Consider the following 21,845-nt stretch of genomic DNA (forward strand, 5'->3'; position numbering starts at 1 on the left):
GCACGCTTAACAAATATCTCTGAAAAGTTTGAACTTCCATGTAACATAAGTCAGTAGAAACTTTGAATTTCTACTTATGGCCGTCGTTTGTTGTTAAATTCGCCACATAAACACACTATTAATGAGAATTCATCGCAGGTGAAAATCGTCATTAAATTAAACATCTTCAAACTTTTCTTACACACAATTTTGAAATAAAAATCTTTCGATGATTTGGTTCAAAATTTTATACGGATACTTACTTCAAATATTTAAACTGTGTATCAAAATTTATTCATCTAAATTTTTGCGTCTTGTAATTATTGTGTTCCCTTGCTCTTCAATCGCCTGACTTTTCTCATAAGGGATTTTTTTGTAAATCTGCAAACTTGGTGTAGAGATCGCATGCCATATTTCATCAATCTAGATCAAAGCGGTTTTAGGTTATCGTGTTTACAAACTGCCAGATTCATCAAAAACTTGAGTTCGAATTTTGTAAAGATTATAATATTTTCTTTTTTTTATCAACCAGAAAGTAAAAAAAGAGAATTAAAAACGATGTAAAATAAGAGTTGCCATTACGATCAAAGCTATTGTAATTAAATTCTCAAGTTTCTTTGTATAAGAGAAAGCACACAAGTAAAATCATTTGTTGATTTAGCAACATTAGTGTTAAGACTAATTGTATGCTGAGAGACAAATAAAAATAACGGCATTTTTTCCCTCTTTTTATGCTTTATTTCTGCATTTTTACTTTTTCGTATATTTAGTATAGAGAAAGTATAGCAATCATTTAAAAATTCGAATTCGAGGTTTTGACGAATCGCCACGATTCAGAACTCTCTGAGTTCGAACAACACATTTTTAGAAAATGTAACCCAATCTGTCTGTCAGTGACAATGATAACTCAAAAACACCTTGAGCTACACGGTCGAAATTTGGTATATGGTCTTTACATCGACTTTTCAGATTTCTGTCAAATTTTGAGTGAAATCTGCTCAGATGGAGACCGTCTGTCTGGCTATTCGAATATATTAACACTACAATTATTAAACTGAGAGAGGTAGATAGATAAAATGTGATGCACAGATTTTACATCTATAGTGTAGATACCTGTTAAATTTGGAGCCAAATTCAACAAGGAATTTATTGTCTGTCGGTCTGTACTTTCAGAAATATGTAAATGAGATAATTCAAAAACGCAATGATATAAATATATCAAATTTGGTAGGAGATCTTGTGACTACAAGGGCAGTTTTGTGCCAAAGTTTTGTTTAACTCGACTAAAATAAAAACGTGTCTAAAACACAAATTCAATTTTCGGTTATTATTAATGCATGCAAGGGATTAATCGCCAAATAACTCGCCAAGGATGACACGTTAGATTCTGTAAAAATGCTAAATTCACGCCAAAGATTAACAAATATTTCGTAGCTATTCGACGACAATACTACATAAGGCGTTCTCTGGTGCGACAAATTTATTACAGAGTATGCGAGAAAGTTTTGGGAAGACCATTTCTACTGGTTCTGTCTGAATATTATATTCCGGTTGTTAATTTTAATAAGAACTTTATATAGGCTCTACATGGTGCATTACTTTATCTTAAGAAAATTTAATTTAAGTCATTAAGAAGAATTTTATGATAACTATAATTTCAATAATGAATGTTGCTTTTGAGATTAAGAATTACATATTCACATGAAATATTTATTAATATCATAAAACTTGAAAATATTAAAAATGTAAATACAAAATTTTTTGTAGAATCTGAAGTTAATTTCTTTTTTTCTTATTTCTTTTTCTTCTTTTCTCTTTTCTTGAACCAATCTTGAGTTCTACTTATTGAAAATAATGACTTCTCTCAATGATCTCTCAGTGACTCCTCTACCATCTTTGGCGAACAAAATCTTTGGAAAAGTAGCAATAATCCTTGTTGGAGCTCCACTTGCACTGCCGATTTTCATCGGCATTACATACACAGTTGCTCCGTACAAGGGCATCTGTTCCATATTGGCAACGTTCTCCAGACCATAAATATTTTTGTCCAAAAGAGTCCTGTGAGCTATCAAATCTTGGGACGGTCCGTTGTCTAAAGATAAAGTCTCTGATGCTACTCCATAGACACGTCTTTTATCTGCCAGCCACTCGGCAGCTTCTTTGGAGATGCCAGGAAAATGAAACTTAGTCGTATCGTTATCGGCAGTTCCCACAAAAGCTTCTCTGTCTCTCCACCTACTACCCCAACCCGATCGTATCATGACGATATGTTCATCTAACCTCTCGCCTGACAACATCTCCCAGTTCTCGAAATCGCTCACTTGCACCAAAGCATCTCTGTCCTCTTCGGCGCGTTGTTTGATGTCAATCACAGCTGCTGGGGCAATGAGGTGGTCAAGAGGAATCTGGTCCACGGTCCATCGGCCCTTCGCAAAATGACATGGGGCATCCATATGTGTTCCGACATGAATGGCTGAAGAATATTCCTCCATTTGTAGCCTGTCAGAAGAAGGTTTTTAAAATAAAATCAAGAGAATGAAAAAGCAAGATTTTGGTGTTTTAAAAATGAACAATCAAATCATATTACAAAATTTATTATTTCTAAGAAAATATGTTTTAAAGAAAAAACAATAAAGAATAAAATATTTTCAGAAGTTATTGCTATGTAATCCCCACTTTCTCTAGATAATTTCTAAGAAATTTCCGATTTTACAATCGTATGCAAATCTGGTTTATTTTCTACATTCAACCTCTTTTTACAGTTTGTACAAAAAATTTTGAATCACCCTGCATTAAAATATCCTCTTTCAAAGCATTTTGGGTAAAATGTGTTTATAACATTATATAAGGTGACATTAAATGAGCTTCATTACACTGATAATAACATTTCGGCGTTCCATTAAGTTATTCATAGGATTTCCACTAAAAATTGATCCCTTGAGCTTATTGTTACCCATATAAATCCTACTTATATTATATGAAGAATATATTTATCCTATTAAAAATGGAATGAAATTCTCAATTCAGAATTGCTTTATTTGTAAAATATCAGATATCATTGATAATATACAAAGTTAAACATGGTTCAAGATTATATTTCTGTATCTTTAGAGAAAGTCATTTACTTCTAATGAGAAAACTGTTTTAAATGTCACAGAAATGTACTTTATGTTGTTTTAATCAATAAACATACTTCTGAAAGGGAAAACTGGAGTGAGTAGTCTCCTCAAAACTTTCTCGCTCTCTCTAATTAACTTATCATGCCAGAGAACACTTTACATGGCATTGGCGTACAATAGTTAAGAAATATTTTTTTTTTGGCTTTTATTTAGCATTTTGACTGAATCTTTCGTGTAATCCTTGATGAATTATTTGGCTATTAATCCTCGGCTTACAGTTAAAAGTATCGAAAAATCGAATTTGTACTTTAGACAGATTTTTTTCTCAACTGATTGAAACAAAATTTTGACACGAAATTGCACTTGTAGTCACATAATCCCACACCAAATTTGATACATTTAAGTTGTTGTGTTTTTGAATTATATATTTCTCAAAGTACGGACCGATAGATAGTGAATTCTGTGTTGGATTTGGTTCAAAATTTGAAAGGTATTCTAGACTGTAGATGTTAATATCTGATTATGTCTATCTAGCCCTCTTCGTTTTGTAGTTATCCTGTTAAATTATATTCGAACGACTGGATAGACAGACTTCAACAGAATTGATTTTGCTCACAATTTGACAGAAATCTACAAATTTGGCATAAAGACCATATGAGTTATCTTTGCCACATACAGACATAGAGATGAATATTTTCCAACTCAGGAGGTCTAATACGTGGAGATTCGTCGAAATATAGATTTTGAATTTGTTGACGATTACTATACTTTCTCTATACTACGTATGCGAGAAAGAAAAATAGCGATGCCTAACTTTTTATATAGTTTCCCAGTTCTTTCAGTTGTGTTTTCATTCTTAACACGCCACCATTTTTTGAAAAGAAAAAGTCTAACTCCGCTGCTGTAATTGAGCGATTTTTGATGTTTTGAATATTACTATTTTGGACGGCTTAAAATTGTTTCTAGACCGCCAATCAACAATGCAAGACGGATCCTCCAAACGAGTAAGATGTGATGAAGTAATCAAACCTGACGCTTTCCGGTTTGATTGATGTGATTAAAGTGATGAAATTCAAAGATTCATATCTTAATGAATGATATGAATTCGACATATATTTGAATTGGTCAAAGAGAAGTAGAGGAGGACGAGAATAGAGGTCGAAGGAGTTCTTGTTTTGATCAAGAGAGAATATAATTTTATATCTTTAAAATATTAGTGTGTTAAGAATATTATACTACGCATAACTAATAGGGCTGGTGGTATATATAAAAGTGTAGGCTTTATAACTTTATTCATTCTACTGATTTAAACAATAGAAAATTTACGACATTCGGGTTCTTTGTCTAACTGGAAATATAAGCCTATTTCAAAAGACTTACAAATTATCGATTTTGTCATGATTATGGTATGGACGCTGCAAAGTGTAAGTGTTTTGATATTAACTCATTGGTTTTTTTCTATATTAATTAAAATTAGGTTTCCTCACAATATTGCTTTTACGACTGTCCTTCGACTTCCATATTTTTCCTAAAAATATAGATTACTACTTTTTACTGTAATAATAAGAACATGTTTACACAAACATTTTATAATTTCTCCTAGTTTTTTAATATTTTTCGTCCATCAATATTATTATAAAATCTTGTGATGATTTTTTGTTTTTGAAACTGATGATCAAAATGTGCTTCTATATTATGACGAAAATTTAAAGTTCTACAAAATTTCGGAATTTTATAAAATCTGAAAGTGAATAAAAAAATCTATTAAAAGATTCCATCTTTACACCACAAAACAAATCAAGTTAAATAAAAGTATATATAATGAAAAAATATTATTCATTAATCACAATATCAGTTTTATCGACCCTAGAAATGGCAGGGGTTTACAGATTTGAATTAAATCATTTCTGAATGTTTGTCTTACCAATATCCTTCTTCTTGTGTCTCATTTACTGTCACGATCAACTCAAATTTCTTTTGAGTGGGCCAGTAAGGAGTCATCTCATCGAACGTGTAGCTCAGATCGATTATCTTCAGAGGAAGAGGCGCACATTTGACAATCGTAATTACTGCAGAGAAGCAGTGAATTATCCAAAGAAGAAGCATATTCCTTAACTGTCAGCCAGCTAGAAAAAAAAAAAAAAAAAAAAAAAAAAAGAACAATTTTAAAAAGTAAATATTTGTTGGTACCAGAATGGACCAGAAGAGTTCAATGAAACCTTTTAAGCACCTGAATTTGAATTAAGTCTTGTAGACGATTTTAGACAATGAAAGTTTTGGATTTTATCATTTCCAGCTTCCAAAGCCAAATAATTATCACGTGACAACAAGATGTTGTTTTGGTTTGGGGCTTTTGAAACATCTAAATGCACGGGCAGAAAATTGGCGATTTATTGCTTTCGATGCATGAATTTTTCGCTTTTCAGGTTATTAGAAAATGATAAAGAAAGTTATCATATTTGGTGACTTATCGCCAACAAAAAGTTAAAGCTTGGTGCGAATGTCTACCATGTACTCTCCCGTCTGGATGGTACGTTAAAATTCTGTCAATCTCCAAAAACTCATCTAAAGATTGCTATCTTGGATGGATACAAGAAATGATAACAAAAAGCTCTTAGAGATTGCAATAAAAAAATGCTACAATTATATTTGGTGAGAAAATTCTCCAAATATTTCAGCTTTGGCGACTGTACATTAATATTAAGCCTAGTTGTATTCGTTATGACTGCACAACGAAAACTGATATTAATATCTTCCAAAGCAATTATCTTCCAAACCATAATTTTTGTAGTATCTTAAAACAAAGAAAAAAAAAAAAACTTTTTTTCTAATTTCTTATTTGTACAGTTTTCACTTAATTTTAATAATATTTTTAATTCAATTAAATGCATTATCTGAAATAGTCTTTTTAAATGCTATGGAGTCATTCATCAAAATATTCAATTGTGGGTTCTTACCAATCATTAACTCAGTTGTAGGATTTTCACGCCCGCTTTTATTCCACAATCTATATATACTCTTTTTAATTTGCAGTTACTAACTCAATTAATTCATGCGTTTCAATCGGATTTCTATCAGATTGATACCATGTGACTGAAGAATTTGATGTCCTCACATGATGATCTGAAATTTACGACAGCATATTTCAATTTTTTATTGTTAATTAATATTTTTTATTGATTTTGATTCATTTTCTACCAATAAAAAAAAGTAGAATCAATGTGCGCCGCATTTTTTGACACTATACAGGGAAATCGTTTGCTCTGGGGCTAAAAAATTCGACATAACAATTCTTTGAAAGACGGTAAAAAATGCATTCACTTATTTTTTTTTTTTTTTTTTTTGTAATTTTGATTAATTAACATTCAAATCAGATTGTGACAATTTTCCATGACAACTTCTGATAATATTAATGTACAAAAATAATTTTTGCAGTGTTTCAAAATTCATAAATTTTATCATTTTAATTATTTTAGTTTATTTATTTCACAGTTTTCCATTTCATTTTTTCTGCATAATTAACTATCTCCATTGTTTTACCAAATATTATTTAATCGTGTGATTTATCTCCATTGCTGAATGCTGAGGAAGATTCTATCTATTATTCAAATAATTTGCGCAGGGAATAAGAAAGTGAAATTAAAATCCATCGAAAGACAAAGTCCAATTAGATGAGAGATTATTCAGATATTTATGTTTTTAATTGTGCTATAGCATTCTCGAACTTAATTTCATTAGAAAATTTCATGAATGCAATAACCATTATTATCTTAACTATTATTCATCATCAATCATTAATTTATAAAATTCTATTATAATGTTGAGCTGACCTATACTTCGCTGAGAGAATCATGGGCATTAATTTATATAATTCGATTCTTATTAATCTTATCAATTCTTCGTTGAGAGAATCATGGTTATAAATTTATACATGAGAGATTTCATTGAAATTAAGCCCAGTCGATACTCTCAGTGAACTAGATGACCATCAAATGAGCCTAATTTTCTGTATAAGTATATAGTTTAAATAATTGTACGTAGTATAATGAAATAACAAAAGATTTAATGGTAAGCCACTTTCAAGAAGTTGGAATATAATGTTGGTTAAGGCACCATTGTATTCCATCAAGATAAGACAAGATAAGACCATCAAGATTCCATTATATCTTTTCAAACAAGAGACATGAATTCGATCCTAAAATAGGTTTTTTTTTGTGCTTTTTTTCCTAATTTATTTCAAATTAATATAACAATTTACAAACAGTTTTAATTAATCTATTTTTTATTTTTTATGCAGAAATAAATATTTATTCCCTAATTCTTGGATTATAATTTAATTTTTAGAAGAAAAAAATAATTATAAGTATTATAATTACTGAAATTAAATTAACATTTTAAAGATAATTTCAATTAAATTCATTAATTCTATTTTTCTAATCACTATTTAATTATTCAATGATTAAATAATAATTAGAAAAAACGACCAAATTGATCTGCAATTATTAAACTTTATTGCCATTCAGCAAAACTGTTTTCCAAAATCATAATATTAAAAAAAAAAAAAAAGAATAGATAATTTTTTTTGTTTGAGACAGAAAATATAATTAAAATTAACTAGTGTGAGAAAATTTTGCCATACCTTAAAATATTTTTGATATATATAAATTCTTTTGTATTTCTAATATATATAGAAATCTATTACAATAATTTGAAAATAATACTATAATTAAAAGCGTCAATTGCAAAATCAATTATTCAAATGCATAAATACATATTATACTATTTTGAAGATTCCGATGGATAAATTTTATTAAAATCTTGCTAATCAACTTGCTGAATTCATATTAAAAATTTGGTTTTGAAAAAATGATTTCTCAATCTACCTAAGAGATGGCGCCACGAATCAATATAAGAATAAAGATGAATAACGAATAGAATGAAATGGGAAATTATTTCAGAAGAAAATGGAAGTATAAACGCAAAGAAACTGCAAAACTAATTTATTACATATTGAGTGTAAGAAAAATATTTATGAAATATATCATTACACAAATTTTGAAGTGGAACTGCTTTGCGTCTTTCGGTTTATAAAGCTTCGAAAACGCAACCAACCGCCCGAGACCAGTGGCGTGGTCTTGTAATCCAGCTGCTAGGAGGGCTAGGCTGTTGGACGGCGTGAGGTTGGGAGTTCTGTCCTCCGCTTCCCTATGTCGATCAGGCGTCCGCGCTAAGCACGGTGTCGATATGGTTGGATTGGGGGAGCCCGGTCTCACCAGGTCGTCTAAGGCGGAGCGAACCGGCCCAGGTCGGAAACGGAGCAGGCAAAAGCTCCCGCACGGTGCAGTAGTGGGATAGCGCTTGTGAATAGAAGGCGGTTGGCAGCCCAGTCAACAGAATCGGACACAGTCTTTTTTTTTTTTTCATTATTTAAATAGTAGTTAAAAATAATAAATATTTTTTTAAATAATATAATATTTTTAAATAAATTCACTTGTTTTTAAATAAAAAATGATATATGAAAATTAGATTTATTACAATAGTTACGAGAAGATGCCCACTTTTAAGCTTTTTTTATGATTAGGGATTTCAATTTTTTTTGAAGCAACATTGCATTAGGAATGTTAAGAGATGTCACACAATTAATATTTAACTTTTGCGTTTTAAGAATTCAAGTAATCAATATTCATCAAGTATTCAAGTATCATATCACGAAATATATTTTTAAATTACAATAGATGAACTTAAACTGAGAAAGTTTGATGTTTTTTTATCGTAACATTTACTTGAAATAGGTCTATTTTGCGTTTCCATTATAATCTGAAGCCTACTACCTTTCAAGAGAAATAAATAAATAAATAAACAATGCGCACTCCTATCACAGAGCATGCAGATAAACAACGACAAAACGTCATGTTTTTTAAAGCATCCGAAATATCCCCCATAATGGTAAAACAGTTTTTAAATAATTTTAATACCTTTATTAATTAATTTAAAAATCATACATATAACTGAACAATTTTATCTTCTAGGCAACTGATACTATTATTTAATTTTAAACAAATTTTATATTAATTTATCAAGTTAATTCATTAAAATAGTACTTAAAATATTATTTATTATTGTCATTAATGAAACACTTAGTTAAATTTGAAACTCAGTGTAGATATACTGGAAGTATTCGTACTTTGCCATAATAATCAAAGTTTTATTTGTGCAATTCTTTTTATACATGTTTTATAAGAGTAAATTTCGGAATGCATTTCAAAATACAGATTGTAAAGCAGAAAACTAAATTGTCATAAAATTCGATTTAAACTGTAGACCTAGTCCATTTTTAATATTGACTTAATTTTTTAAATCTGTAAAATCTTAATTCAGTATAATATATTTTACTAACATACAGTCAAAATTTGCATTTTTTTTAATACTTTGTATTGTTGCTTTAAGCAGCCAAGAGACAGAGGTTCCACTCAAATAAATAAATATTCTTATTAAACAAATTTCAAAATAATATAATTAGTTCAAAATACTAATAACTTCCTTTTGCAAACATAATGCCTTACCGCATGACAACAACTAACAACTAAACAAACACTATTAACAACTAAACATAGCAGAGATTTAAAAAGTGCTTATATAACGAGAATCAGAATTGCTACTAGGTGGCGCTGCGTTTGCCATCTGTGTGTAATCTAAAATTTAAAATCAAAAATTCAGTTCTTTAAAAGGAATTATGGCTTTATTTCTTCAAAGACACCCAGCAACCAGTCGATGTATCCCGTAAAGGGGTTTCGTTAATTGTTCTTAGGAATAGTGGTAACCTTTGCTGTAAATCCAATATCTTGGGGGAAAAATTTAAATGTTGCTAAGCGGCGCTGCATGGGATGTCAGTGAGCAAACGTATCAGAGTAGTCAAACGTTTATGTTTTGGAGACTGTCTTATTGAAATAAATGCATATTACTAAGGAAGGCAATATTGCTCTATTACTCTAAAGACAGCCCATATACCATAGAGAAGCTTCGTATTGTTTTTAACATAGCGGTATCCGGTATACTCAGCGGCATTCCAGTGCTTTAAATTTAAATTACCATTGAAACTTTCAAAATTGCATTTAAGTTGGACATGAATGCTTTAAAAGCGTAAACATAGGCGTTGAGAATGACATTTTTTCTCAGTTTAATGAAAATTGAGAGGGAAGTATTAAAAAAAAACTCGTGATTTAAAAAAAAATTGCAATTTTAAGGAATCGAATGAGTGACACGTTTTTGGTTTGACCCCTGCGACCGGCCAATCAGAAAGGAGAGGATTTTGTGAATTCCAAAGCTATTTTTGTACAGAAATTTAATGTGAGTTTATATTATTTATTACTTTTTTTTTAAAGCATAAGAGCTGAAATGATAACTATTGCTGTAAAGTGAAAAAATTTAAACTGACGATAGGCGGCGCTGTTAGCTGCCAGTACGAGGTAATTCTTATGACAAAATGTAAAAAATTTATTGCTCTTGCCAGAAGCCGAATGCTTGTGTAAATGGGCTTGTCTTAAATGACATAAACAGTATATATATGCGCATAACGCTTTCCGCATTTTGTCTCTTTAACAAGATAGGTAATTTTGTTGGAATTTTAATCGGCTTAGAATATGATGTGAGAATTATAAAAGCTTCTGATGAATTCATAGCCATAGATGATTGGGCCATCTAACACAATGGCGAACTTTTCATTTCTTTATATCGTAATACTGAAGATAGAAAAATGAATCAATTTTCTGAATCAGCGACTCATTCGGACGAATAACATTTGTATTCTTCGTTACCTACAATTACTTAGAAGTTAGGATTTAAAAAGAGATTTTCAATTCCTTATTTTGACTGTTTCTAATATCAACAATTTTTGAATTTTTGAAAAAAAAAAAAATTAAATAACACTTCCACCTTTATTTCGTTTCGATACTTTGAAATTGGTTGAATGCGCGTGAACTAAAGATTAAAATCTTGAATAAAACTAATAAAATAAAAATATAGATAGATTAAACAGCAACATTATTAAAAATGATCAGCATAAAAATTTCCAGAAGCTGTGCGTTCTTTTGAAAGCATTTTATGATAATACTTTTTCTTCGCTTTATCTCTCCTGTAAAACAAAAGAACCGTGTGCCAGCTTTCCTCCAAAGTGGAAGAAAAAATTTTGGCCCAATCTATCGAAATTCGCTAATCTAAGTAATGTAATAAGAAATTAAAAGAAAAAATTTACATATTTGGCAATTTGTTATTTTAAAAAAATTATAACTTGGTACCATAAGCCGGTATATATTCTACTATATGACCAATTCTCCATCTATCTATATCTATACTTATAATAAAGCATAATATATGTGTTGATCTATAGTTACCAAATTTGGGATGTGTATACCTTGAAGGTTGGAAATGTGCACCCCGGAGCTGAGCCAACTTTTAAAAAAAATTAATTAATTAAAAATTAAGCGAAATTTCGACGTTTTTCCGCAATGACTTCCGAAAATTTTACAGCACAAAATTAATTTTTACATCATATTGAAGTTCAAAAAATAATCTTTCCAATCATGCTAATGTTTTGACATATAAATTAAATTTCCATTTTTAATGAATTTTTAAAAAAATTTAATTTAAGCATATTTTTCAACAATTTATTTCGCACAAAATAAAAATAAAATGTAATCTGCACGAGCATGATAAAAAATTAGCTTTTATCCACGTGTTGCCATCACATTACAAAAGCTCTGATTAAAAAATAAGTTAATTACTATTGCGAGTTCGCAAATTGTACAGACTAAGTCTATGGCAAAGGATACCGACGTGCTCTGATTGGTTTTTTTATTGCTTATTTTAAAATAAATGCTGAATAGTGCGATAACAATAAAACCATTTCCTATGGTTGCTTCAAAATGTTATATCTCATTGATTTACTTCATGATGACCTCTAAATAGATTCTGTTTCAAAATATATTAAAAGAACATTAATTCAGTTCACCAGGTTCGGTCTCACCAGGTCGGCAAAAGTGGAGCGAACCGGCCCAGGTCGGAAACGAAGCAGGCAAAAGTTCCCGCATGGTGTAGTAGCACAACCCCTGTTAGACAGGGATCGGGGGTTAGATCGGGGGTTGTGGTAGTAGTGGGATAGCGCTTGTGAATAGAAGGCGTTTGGCAATCCAGTCAACAGAGTCGGACGCAGTCTTTTTCATATTAATTTCATTTTTTTCTATTGTTTAATATTATTCTATCATTTTTTGTAATATTTTCTGAATAGCATGTGGTATAAAATACTTAATAACATTAATTTCTCATTATTCTCTTTTATATTTTGGATTCAGAAGCGAAACCGCATTACATAATACACACGTTTAAATATCAATAAAAATGCACTTTTAAAAGCCTTTTTGAAAATTTTAGATGTGAACTCTATAATATATTTTGAAAATTTACAGTACAATCATTGAACTCAAAGTGTTGAATATTTTTTTTAAATAAAGGTTTTACAATAATAAATTAAATAAAATCTTTGTTGACATTTTGATTTAAAAAAACTATTATTTTTTTTTCTCGCCATATTTGTCATAGAAAATATTAAAAATTTGATGTCACTGGTACAGTTGGGTCTCCAGGATTTATGGATATTAAGATTTCAATTGAATATTTCAAGCAAGTCAGTCTTAAAAGTTTTTTCAGTAAAATACTTTTAAACTTCAAATTCTGAAAAACAATATAAGCTAAAACAAATAGCTTACACTGTTTTAGAAGCCTTATACCATTACACAATATATATACAATGCACAATAACAATATGCACAATATATTGCAATAATATACACAATATATTATACAATATGCTATACATTTCTCTAATTTTCTGGCAACATCTTTATATATATAATTATATCATAGGAGAGAGCAGCAGTGTTTAAAAATTGGCGCATTTTAACATTTTCTCTATTGCTTGATTCTGAACTTAAATCTTAATTGTAGGTATAACTCAAATTAAATTTTTTTTTATTGAAAGTATTCGTATATTGAAACTTATTTAAAATATGGAAAAAGCGGCTTATGAAAAATAAGTAGTTTCATCATATCTTAATCATCCACAGTAGACGAAAAAAAAAAAAAAATGGCAAAACGAACTATTAATAGCAACAATGAAAACAAAAAATGAATAAATTTCATTTTAACATATTGTTTAAAATACGCTTAAAATATTTTTTTTAAACATTAAAGAAAGAACGGAAAAAATTTTAAGTAAAAAAAAATTGATATTATTTAAAAGATAATTTTTAGTTTTAAGATGCTATAAAAATTATTTTTGTGTGATTTTTTTCCGAATGTATTGCAAAAAAACCCTACCAGAATTTTGCATAATTTTTAATTAATTAATACTTAAAAAAAATGAACTGCTTAGCACATTTTTGGCCTTCAAATTATATACGCTAAGTTTGATAGCTCTAGGTGAAGCCTAGTGCGTCGGCAATCTACCTAGCTAGTAGATTACTTACACATTCATCTTTAGTATTGCTAGAGATTAAAAAATCCAGTAAAAGACAATTAATAATAATAACAATTTGAAATTTACTTACCAATGTTGATTAATAATATAACTGGAATGGAGAAATCTCTGGTCTAAACTCTAATCTCCCACAGAAGAAAGTGATTATGAGTGACCTTCGCATTGATCATTTAGTTAAGAGTAAAAACGTGTTTAAGAATTTTTATTTTTCGTTATAATATCGAAGGTAAGAAACCCAAGAGAAATTATAATGATTACAATGCGAGAGAAGAGCACGCACTTGTGAACACAAATAATAGAAAGGAAATTAGTTCTTTGTGATTTCACACGAGCGAGTACTTATTTGTATAATAATTGGGCTTCTTTGTCTGTGCGCTTTCTATGGCGTGTTACATGGAGATGCCTCTGATAATGGAGACGATTTGCCAAACGCACACAAAGGTGTCTTTGAGGAAGTGTCTTGTGATGTTTTGATTGATTCTATATGTCCTTGGGGGATTTTTGAATAAAAGTGATTAAAAAAAATTAGCATCATCAAAGAACCCGAAGATATCTGGAGAATTCCATTTTTATTTTCTCGTACACATAATACAGAGAAAGTACTGCAATCGTCAAAAAATTGGAGCTCTTGATTTTGTCGGATCTTCACGTTTTAAACCAATCTGAGTTCAAAAAACACATTTTTGGAAAATCGCTGTCCGTTTGTCTGTGACAAAGATAACTCAAAAATGCGTTGAGTCAGACGGATGAAATTTGGTATACGGTTATTATACCATATTAATAGATTTCTATACAATTTAAAACAAAATACTTTCAGAAGAAGTCCATCTGTCCGGATGTCCAAATATAAATTTAGATGATGACTACAAAACAAAGAGAGCTATATAGATAAAATATGCTGCACAGTGTTAACATCTATATCATAGACATCTTCCAGGTTTTGAGCTAACTCTAATAAGGAATTGACCAACCTTTCGGTCTGTACTTTCAACAAAATGCAAACGCGTAATGTAAAATATATCAAATTTGGAACGTGATTTTGCGACTCGATGTGTAATTATATATCAAATTTTTGTTTCAATCGGCTGGAAAAAACATGTCTGAAACCTAAATTTGATTTTTGGATAATTTTGAATACGTGCCAGAGAATAATAATAATAATAATAAAAAATCACCAATAAAGTTACGATAGATTCAGTAAAAATGATAAATTCACGTGAAAGGATAATACTTCGTAACTATTGTACCCCAGTGCAATGCAAGGCATTCTCTGGGATATTACCTTCAATAAAGAGTTTGCAAGAAAGTTTGAGAGATACCTTCTTATACGGGCTCTTTTATAATCTAAATTACTTCCAATCGAGTTGAAAAACTTTAGTCACCCACTTTTTTACCCTACGTAAACACGGGAAAGTTTGAAAATGTTATAATAAGGCCTATTGATTTTTGAACTATAAAAAAATAAACACGGGCCTACAGAAATTAATTTCCTGTGGGGCATTAATCATATTTGCTACGACAGTTTCAAGAATAATATCCATTTTTCTGTATCACATACAGAATTCTTTTTCTTAATGTTTATAAAGGTTTTATTTAATACATTCTTAAAAAGACTCATATGTTTGACAAAACATTAATCTTTTTAATAAAATTTACTAGCAAACATTACGTAAAAATACAAAATGAATGATAATGTAGTCTGAAATACATAGAAAACGAAATTATATTAGAAAAATTTGTTTTACTTTTTATTAAAGGCATGCTTGAATTTCTTTTTTTTAACCCCCTATAGAAGTGTACAAAACAATTTAAATGCATTTTCCTATTCATATAGGAAACTGGGCATTTTTGCATAGCAACTTTTCTAACATAATAACTTTTGATTCCCCCCCCCCCCCCCCAATTTGCCCTTTGAATTTTCGGCATTCTTAGTTCAATGAAGAGAAAACCAGAGTTTTTTTTATATAAATTTGAAACCTTTTGGCCTCAAGCGAGCAATTAGTTCGTCGGGAATATTGGTTATATTCAATTTCATATAAATATTTTAAATATAAATTCATGCCCTTATTATCACCAAATTGACCCGCCATTATAACTGTTTTGTTTTAACTGTCTTACTTTAAGTTCTGTTTATTATGTATTGTTTGACAACGGATTTTAAAAACTCTCCGAGCTTTTCCGCATGCGTTATCATGGGTTTTATTCTTCTAATTAGGGGTGAGAGGAAAGATGAAGGGAGGGGATGTTTACATCTATATTTATAATAAAGCTCAATGTGTGTGTTCGGGTTCTTCAGGCCAGACCGTTTGAATTACAGCTACCAAATTTGGTACATGTATACTTGGAGGTCAGGAATGTGCACCTGGGGTCCCTTTTTTGAATTTTTAATTAGAATTTTAATTATTAATTAAAAACTAACTTTTCCTCCAAAAAATTTCCAACACCAATTGACCATTTCTCCAACGCCAAATGAGTAAGGCTTCAGTTTTTTCTCCCACGCTAATGAGGTTAGGCGTAACATGTTTTCGACCGATTATTTCAAACGATTCTGTTTATTTTCTTCCTTCGTGTTTGATGCATTTAAAATAAAACATTGTTAATGAATCGATCTTTCAGATTCATTCTGAAGCACTTTTGAATTACAATAAAACAGAACAAAGGAAATTAAAAATTTCTAATCTTCCTAGCGTTACCCTAACTGGCGTAGAAAATTCACGCATTTGCGTTACTATAACTGGCGTTGAAAATACACGCATGCGCATTGTGTTCTGATTGTTGACAACTATTTTCAACGGATTCGGACTTGCTTTGAATTATTTTTAGGTTAATTGTGTGCATTTAAATTGTATTTATGTTAGTTATATATTAGTTAGGTCGGGATTCCTTCTGCAGATTCGTGCGTTTTCACGATGCAGACTGATTTCTTGGTAATTTGAAATATCACCAGGAAATAAAAGAAATACCTAGTCTTTGTTTATCATAAAGAAGAGAGAAAACTGTTGGGATATAATGGAGGTCAACATCTACCTCAGGATGGACACAAGATCCTGATGGAACAAAAGTTGTACCGGCCGAATTACTATTTGCCATAATCCCGCCATCATGTCTCATCTATTAAAATGAGGACAATACCTGAATAGTAAAAAGAAGGTGGACGACCCACTACTACGCTACGGTTCAGGTTGCTTATATTAACTTATATTTTTATTGCTTATAAGAATGTATTTTATTATGTCTTGAGTTCTTGTTTTAAGATAAATTTGTATTGAATTTTTAAGTGAATTTGAAATGGATTTATTTTATGCGTAAAATTGTTTATGAAACTATACATATTTCATTTGCACATTGTAAACTGTATTTAATTTATATTTATAGTATTAATGTATTTTGGATTGATTATTATTTATATTTTCTCCGCATGTTGTACAATTTTATGTTGTCATTCAATACGGTTTTGCTGTAGGAGTTAACGTTGGAATGTCGCAGGCAAGTCAAGGTCTTACGGTTGCTATTGATTTCCAGACAAAATAGGTTTCTCTGCCGAACCCGCAAGGTAAACTTAATATAGGGATTGGTCTGGAGGAATCATCTACAACTAATGATTGAGGCTTCTTCTCTGACTGGGTAATTACTTAGCACCGTCAGTAGTTATTTTCTTGTTTAATTTTTTTTCTTACTCATCCGTTTTCCATTTCTTGATTTCAGTTCTTCACTTTACTCTTAGAGGTAATGTCCTGTATCCTATTCATAAAAAAGGAGCTTTAAAAATTTAATTCTTAATTCTTAAGGTAGGTGATTACATTAAAAAGTCAATTTTTTTGCAAAATTATGATTTTTTTTAATTTAATATTTTTAATCTTTGAACAGGTTTCTTTACAAAATCATTAGAATTTTGTTTCAGAATCATTATATATTATTTTACATATTTAAATTCTTTTTTGTCAAATTCTAATCTTTGTTACATTTTCTTACGAATAGCCTCATAAATTAAAATCTAATTTTGTAATTTTTGTTCAAACTTGAAATAATAATTCCTCAATATGCTTTTTAGTTTCTGATAAGTTTTCAATAGTTTAGTTTTTCAATAAATAATCTATTCACTTAGAAATATTTTATAGTTGTTTTAGTGCTTGACAATATGGAAAAAAAAAAGATGAAAATTTCGTGTTGCTTATGAGTCGAACCGCAATATTTAAAGAATTTTTAGAAAAATAATTTATTCTTTAGTTCAGAAACTAGATAATAAATTTCGTAAGCTCAACCACAATATTTAAAGAATGCTTATAAATATAATATAAGCATTCTTTAAATTTATTTTATAGTTCAGAAGTTAGATAATAAATTTCGAAAGCTATCTGCAACATTTTAAGCAAATAATTTGATAAACCTCTGAAATAGAAGATTTTTGCTTTATATCTCTTTTTAGGAAAGAAAAAAAAAGCCCTTTTTTCATTTTTTAAAAACTTTTGCCACTGAAATGGTATATTTCAGTTTCATAGATTTTTAAAAATCTTTTTTGAATATTACTTTTTTTTAATATTTAGAAATATAACTATTTTCGAACATTTTTTTCAAAATTCATCCCGAATTTAATCACATGCCTTAATTCCACAATTTCGCTTCTTAAGCTTCGAGATAGCTTTTGATTTCGATGAGTATCATGCATTCTAAGATGGAATTTGGTCGCCTCGTTTTTTCCCCATTAAAATTGAACCGTGTTTTTACTTCACGAAATGAAATTACGAATTTCAATTTACAAGACTTCGTTTTTTGCTTCCGTAGAATTGAAGATATTTCTGACGACACAATTCTTTTCCGGTCAGTTGGAATTGTTCCGTCCAGTAGAAACGGACAATTCATCAAGTTTATGAGTGAAGCAAAGTGAATTTCCAAATATAAAATGTCTTTGTAAGAAGAAAATGTTGAGTGTATTTATAATCTAATTTATTACAACAAATAATGAATTTAAATTTTTTACAAAAATATTACATTTTTTTCTATTTTTAAATTTTTTAAAGTATATTCAATAAAATTCAATTAAGACTCTATTTTACAATTTGTAAGAAGCAAACTGAATTGCCATTTATATTAAAATTGTATCCTCTCTTGGTGCAGCCAGTAGGCTCATACTTTATTTCATTTTCCTAAATAAGAAAGACATAAATTTTGTTTCCGACAAATGTTTAAATTTTTTTCAACTATTTTGAATAAAATTTTTTTTTAAAGTATTCTTTCTCCATTTTTTCAAAATATCACTTGGTTTTTTTTTTTTTTAGGCTTGAGCATTTTTTTAAAAAATAGCCTTATCACAAATTCAAAACAAATTCCTTTTATTTACCTGTCGTTTTAGAGCAAAGATAATATTTTTGGTTTCATCCATATTTCAGCTATTTTTTTTATTAGCTCATACATAAATATCTGATTTTATACGAAATTTTAAAAGTCAACAATGCTTTTCTTTACTATGTGGATGGCGCAGTATGGCCAAAGTTGCTCCAAAAAACTCAAATGAACCAACAAACCAACCTTATCACGAACATATTTATCTAAACAGCATTTGCCATCCTATCGAACGCCTGGGTATTATATACAATGTCTATAGGAAAGTATACAATAGTTTTTATATTTTATACTTTACCCAAAGGCAATACCTTTAGGCAAGGTATTTTATAGAATGTCAATGCTTTATATTATGACAGTAACATATATACTGGTTAATTTTGCTGTTTACACATATCTCCTTCTCTGTTTGCACATGAATTGTAATTTTATTCTGTACTTTTATTTAAACATGGGTTTGGCTTGTTAACATAATATGTCAAATATGTCTCTCGATGTTGCCATAGAATAATATTCAAAATTTGTATTCTGGATAACTTTTTCCTGAGAAATCTATTGTTACGAATCTGTAATGCTGCTTCCCAGCATAGTTGGTTCCAACATCGGAAAGAATGTTTTACAGTCATCTGTACTGGGCGGAGTCCGGTGTCGCGTTGGAGGTCCCGGAGCTTGGCGACAAACTTGGCGACTTGGGGACGAATTTGATGACTTTGGCGCCAAAATAGATTATACCCGAAACATCAAGAATTTTCCCGATCCGTCCAGTAGGAACCGAGTTACGCCTCGAACGTTCCTGATTGGTTGAGAGGCGTCTAGCCCCGCCTCCTGAAACATATAAAAGGAAGCGGCCGCAGCTGCTAGAGAGAGTAGTCGAAAGCGACGGTGAAGAACTGGCCTTCCAGGGATAAGCGGAGCAGCGACGGAGTCAAGTTAGTGCTGAACTAAGCTGTGCGCTACTGTCTGTTGTAGATAGTCTTGTTATATGCTTCTGTGTATGCTGTTGTTGCTGCACGTCTCGGCTGAAGATAATCGTCTTCTGTGCTGTATATAGTTGTCGTCTTTGTGCTGTCCTGTGTGTCTTCGTGTAAATAAACGTCGTTGTTTTATTTTCTACTGCCGCCTGGTGATTGAGCGTTCTCCACACCATATAACTCCCACTATCCAAAAAAACCCGGAAATTTCGTAACACTATTAATGACATAAAAAATGCTATTATAAGATATTTTAATGTTGATTTCATTTTTAATATATGGGCTTTCCCTTATAAAAATATTCAGAAAATCTTTTTGTGGAAGCTATTGCAATTAAAATGATGCTTTTGATTTCCATAGAGGATGAGTGATAACATCGTAAATTTAGGAGGATATTTTTTTTTTCACGTTGGGTAACTATATATTTCTTTCCAAATCAATTTTTCCCTTTTACCATATAATTAAGCAGCAAAACATAAATTTAATAAAATTCCAAAAAATATAAACACTGATTGTTTGCAGTTATTGATGGAATCAATATTCTAATTTTCTCGCTGTTTGCACAAAAATGGAAATTGCGATTAATAATGCTAAATAAACAGAGACCCATAAATATTTGCTGGGCGTCCGCGAATTTTAAATTATTTTACGCAGTTATAGTAAAGACCAGACTGTTTATTTTTGATGTTTTAAACATTGTTTTTCAGTCATATCATGATATTTATTATTGTAATGAAGGTGAACTGCTGCTTTACGACATTTGCGAATTCACACTAATACAATATTCACGCATCATATACGCTTTTCTTCTTCTTCTTCTTCTTTTTTTTTTTTCATTATGCTAACTATCTAAAAAATGGTTTAGTACGCAAATGCAAATCGACCATCCCAGAGCTACAATTTATAAAAATATCTAAATGCATGGAAATATTAATGAAGCTTTCAAGATGATTAAATTCTAAATAATTATTATTCAAAAATCTAATCAATCGAAGGAAATTTAAACGTGATTATAAAGTATAATTTTTTTCCACCCAAGTATAAGAAACTGGAACTTCCTTCAAATGATTGAAATAATTTAAAATATAAATCTGTCACTAATATAATATCTAATAATGTCTTTTAAATATAATCTGTCGCTTACTAATTTAAAATTAATAAATGAAATGAAAAATGCATTTCGAATTTCTTCCAAAATCTTCACAAGGGCGTTACGGATGTAGATGCTTTAGACTTGCGTGATAAAAAAAAAAAAAACTTGTTTTATTTTGATTTTATTGGCATTAGACTTTTATATATGGATTTGTCTCGGTCTTTATACATTCATTTTATTATTTTTGATCATTTGCACAGTGATCAGCTTCAATATTATTACAATTAAATATTAAATTTGATAAACATTTGTATGACCATCAGTCTCATTAATATTAAAACTAAATCTCATACTTGATCACCATTTGAACAATGATCAGTTCCATTATTATTAAAATTAAATCTTCAATTTGATAAACATTTGTATGACGATCAGTCCCATTATTATTAAAATTGAATCTCATACTTGATCACCATTTGAACAATGATCAGTTCCATTATTATTAAAATTAAATCTCAAATTTGATAAACATTTGTATGACGATCAGTCTCATTATTATTAAAAATTGAATCTCACACTTGATCACCATTTGAACAGCGATCAGTTCCATTATTATTAAAATTAAATCTCAAATTTGATAAACATTTGTATGACGATCAGTCTCATTATTATTAAAATAGAATCTCATACTTAATCACCATTTGAACAATGATCAGTTCCATTATTATTAAAATTTAATCTCAAATTTGATAAACATTTGTATGACGATCAGTCTCATTATGATTAAAAATTGAACCTCACACTTGATCACC

General features: G+C 29.9%; 1 protein-coding gene across 1 annotated transcript; it reads right to left on the reverse strand.

Annotated features, from left to right (window-relative positions):
- Window positions 1–1,675: 1,675 nt before the first annotated feature.
- Window positions 1,676–13,840, reverse strand: LOC129957257 (isatin hydrolase-like). The gene is made up of 3 exons (XM_056069510.1): window positions 13,700–13,840; window positions 5,023–5,224; window positions 1,676–2,478 (listed from the first exon to the last, which is right to left on the reverse strand). Exons 2-3 carry the CDS (start codon window positions 5,202–5,204, stop codon window positions 1,818–1,820), a joined length of 843 nt encoding a protein of 280 aa, XP_055925485.1. The 5' UTR covers window positions 5,205–5,224; window positions 13,700–13,840; the 3' UTR covers window positions 1,676–1,817.
- Between the last annotated feature and the right edge of the window lie 8,005 nt (window positions 13,841–21,845).

Source organism: Argiope bruennichi, chromosome 11, assembly GCF_947563725.1.
Source record: "Argiope bruennichi chromosome 11, qqArgBrue1.1, whole genome shotgun sequence".
NCBI lineage: Eukaryota > Metazoa > Arthropoda > Arachnida > Araneae > Araneidae > Argiope > Argiope bruennichi.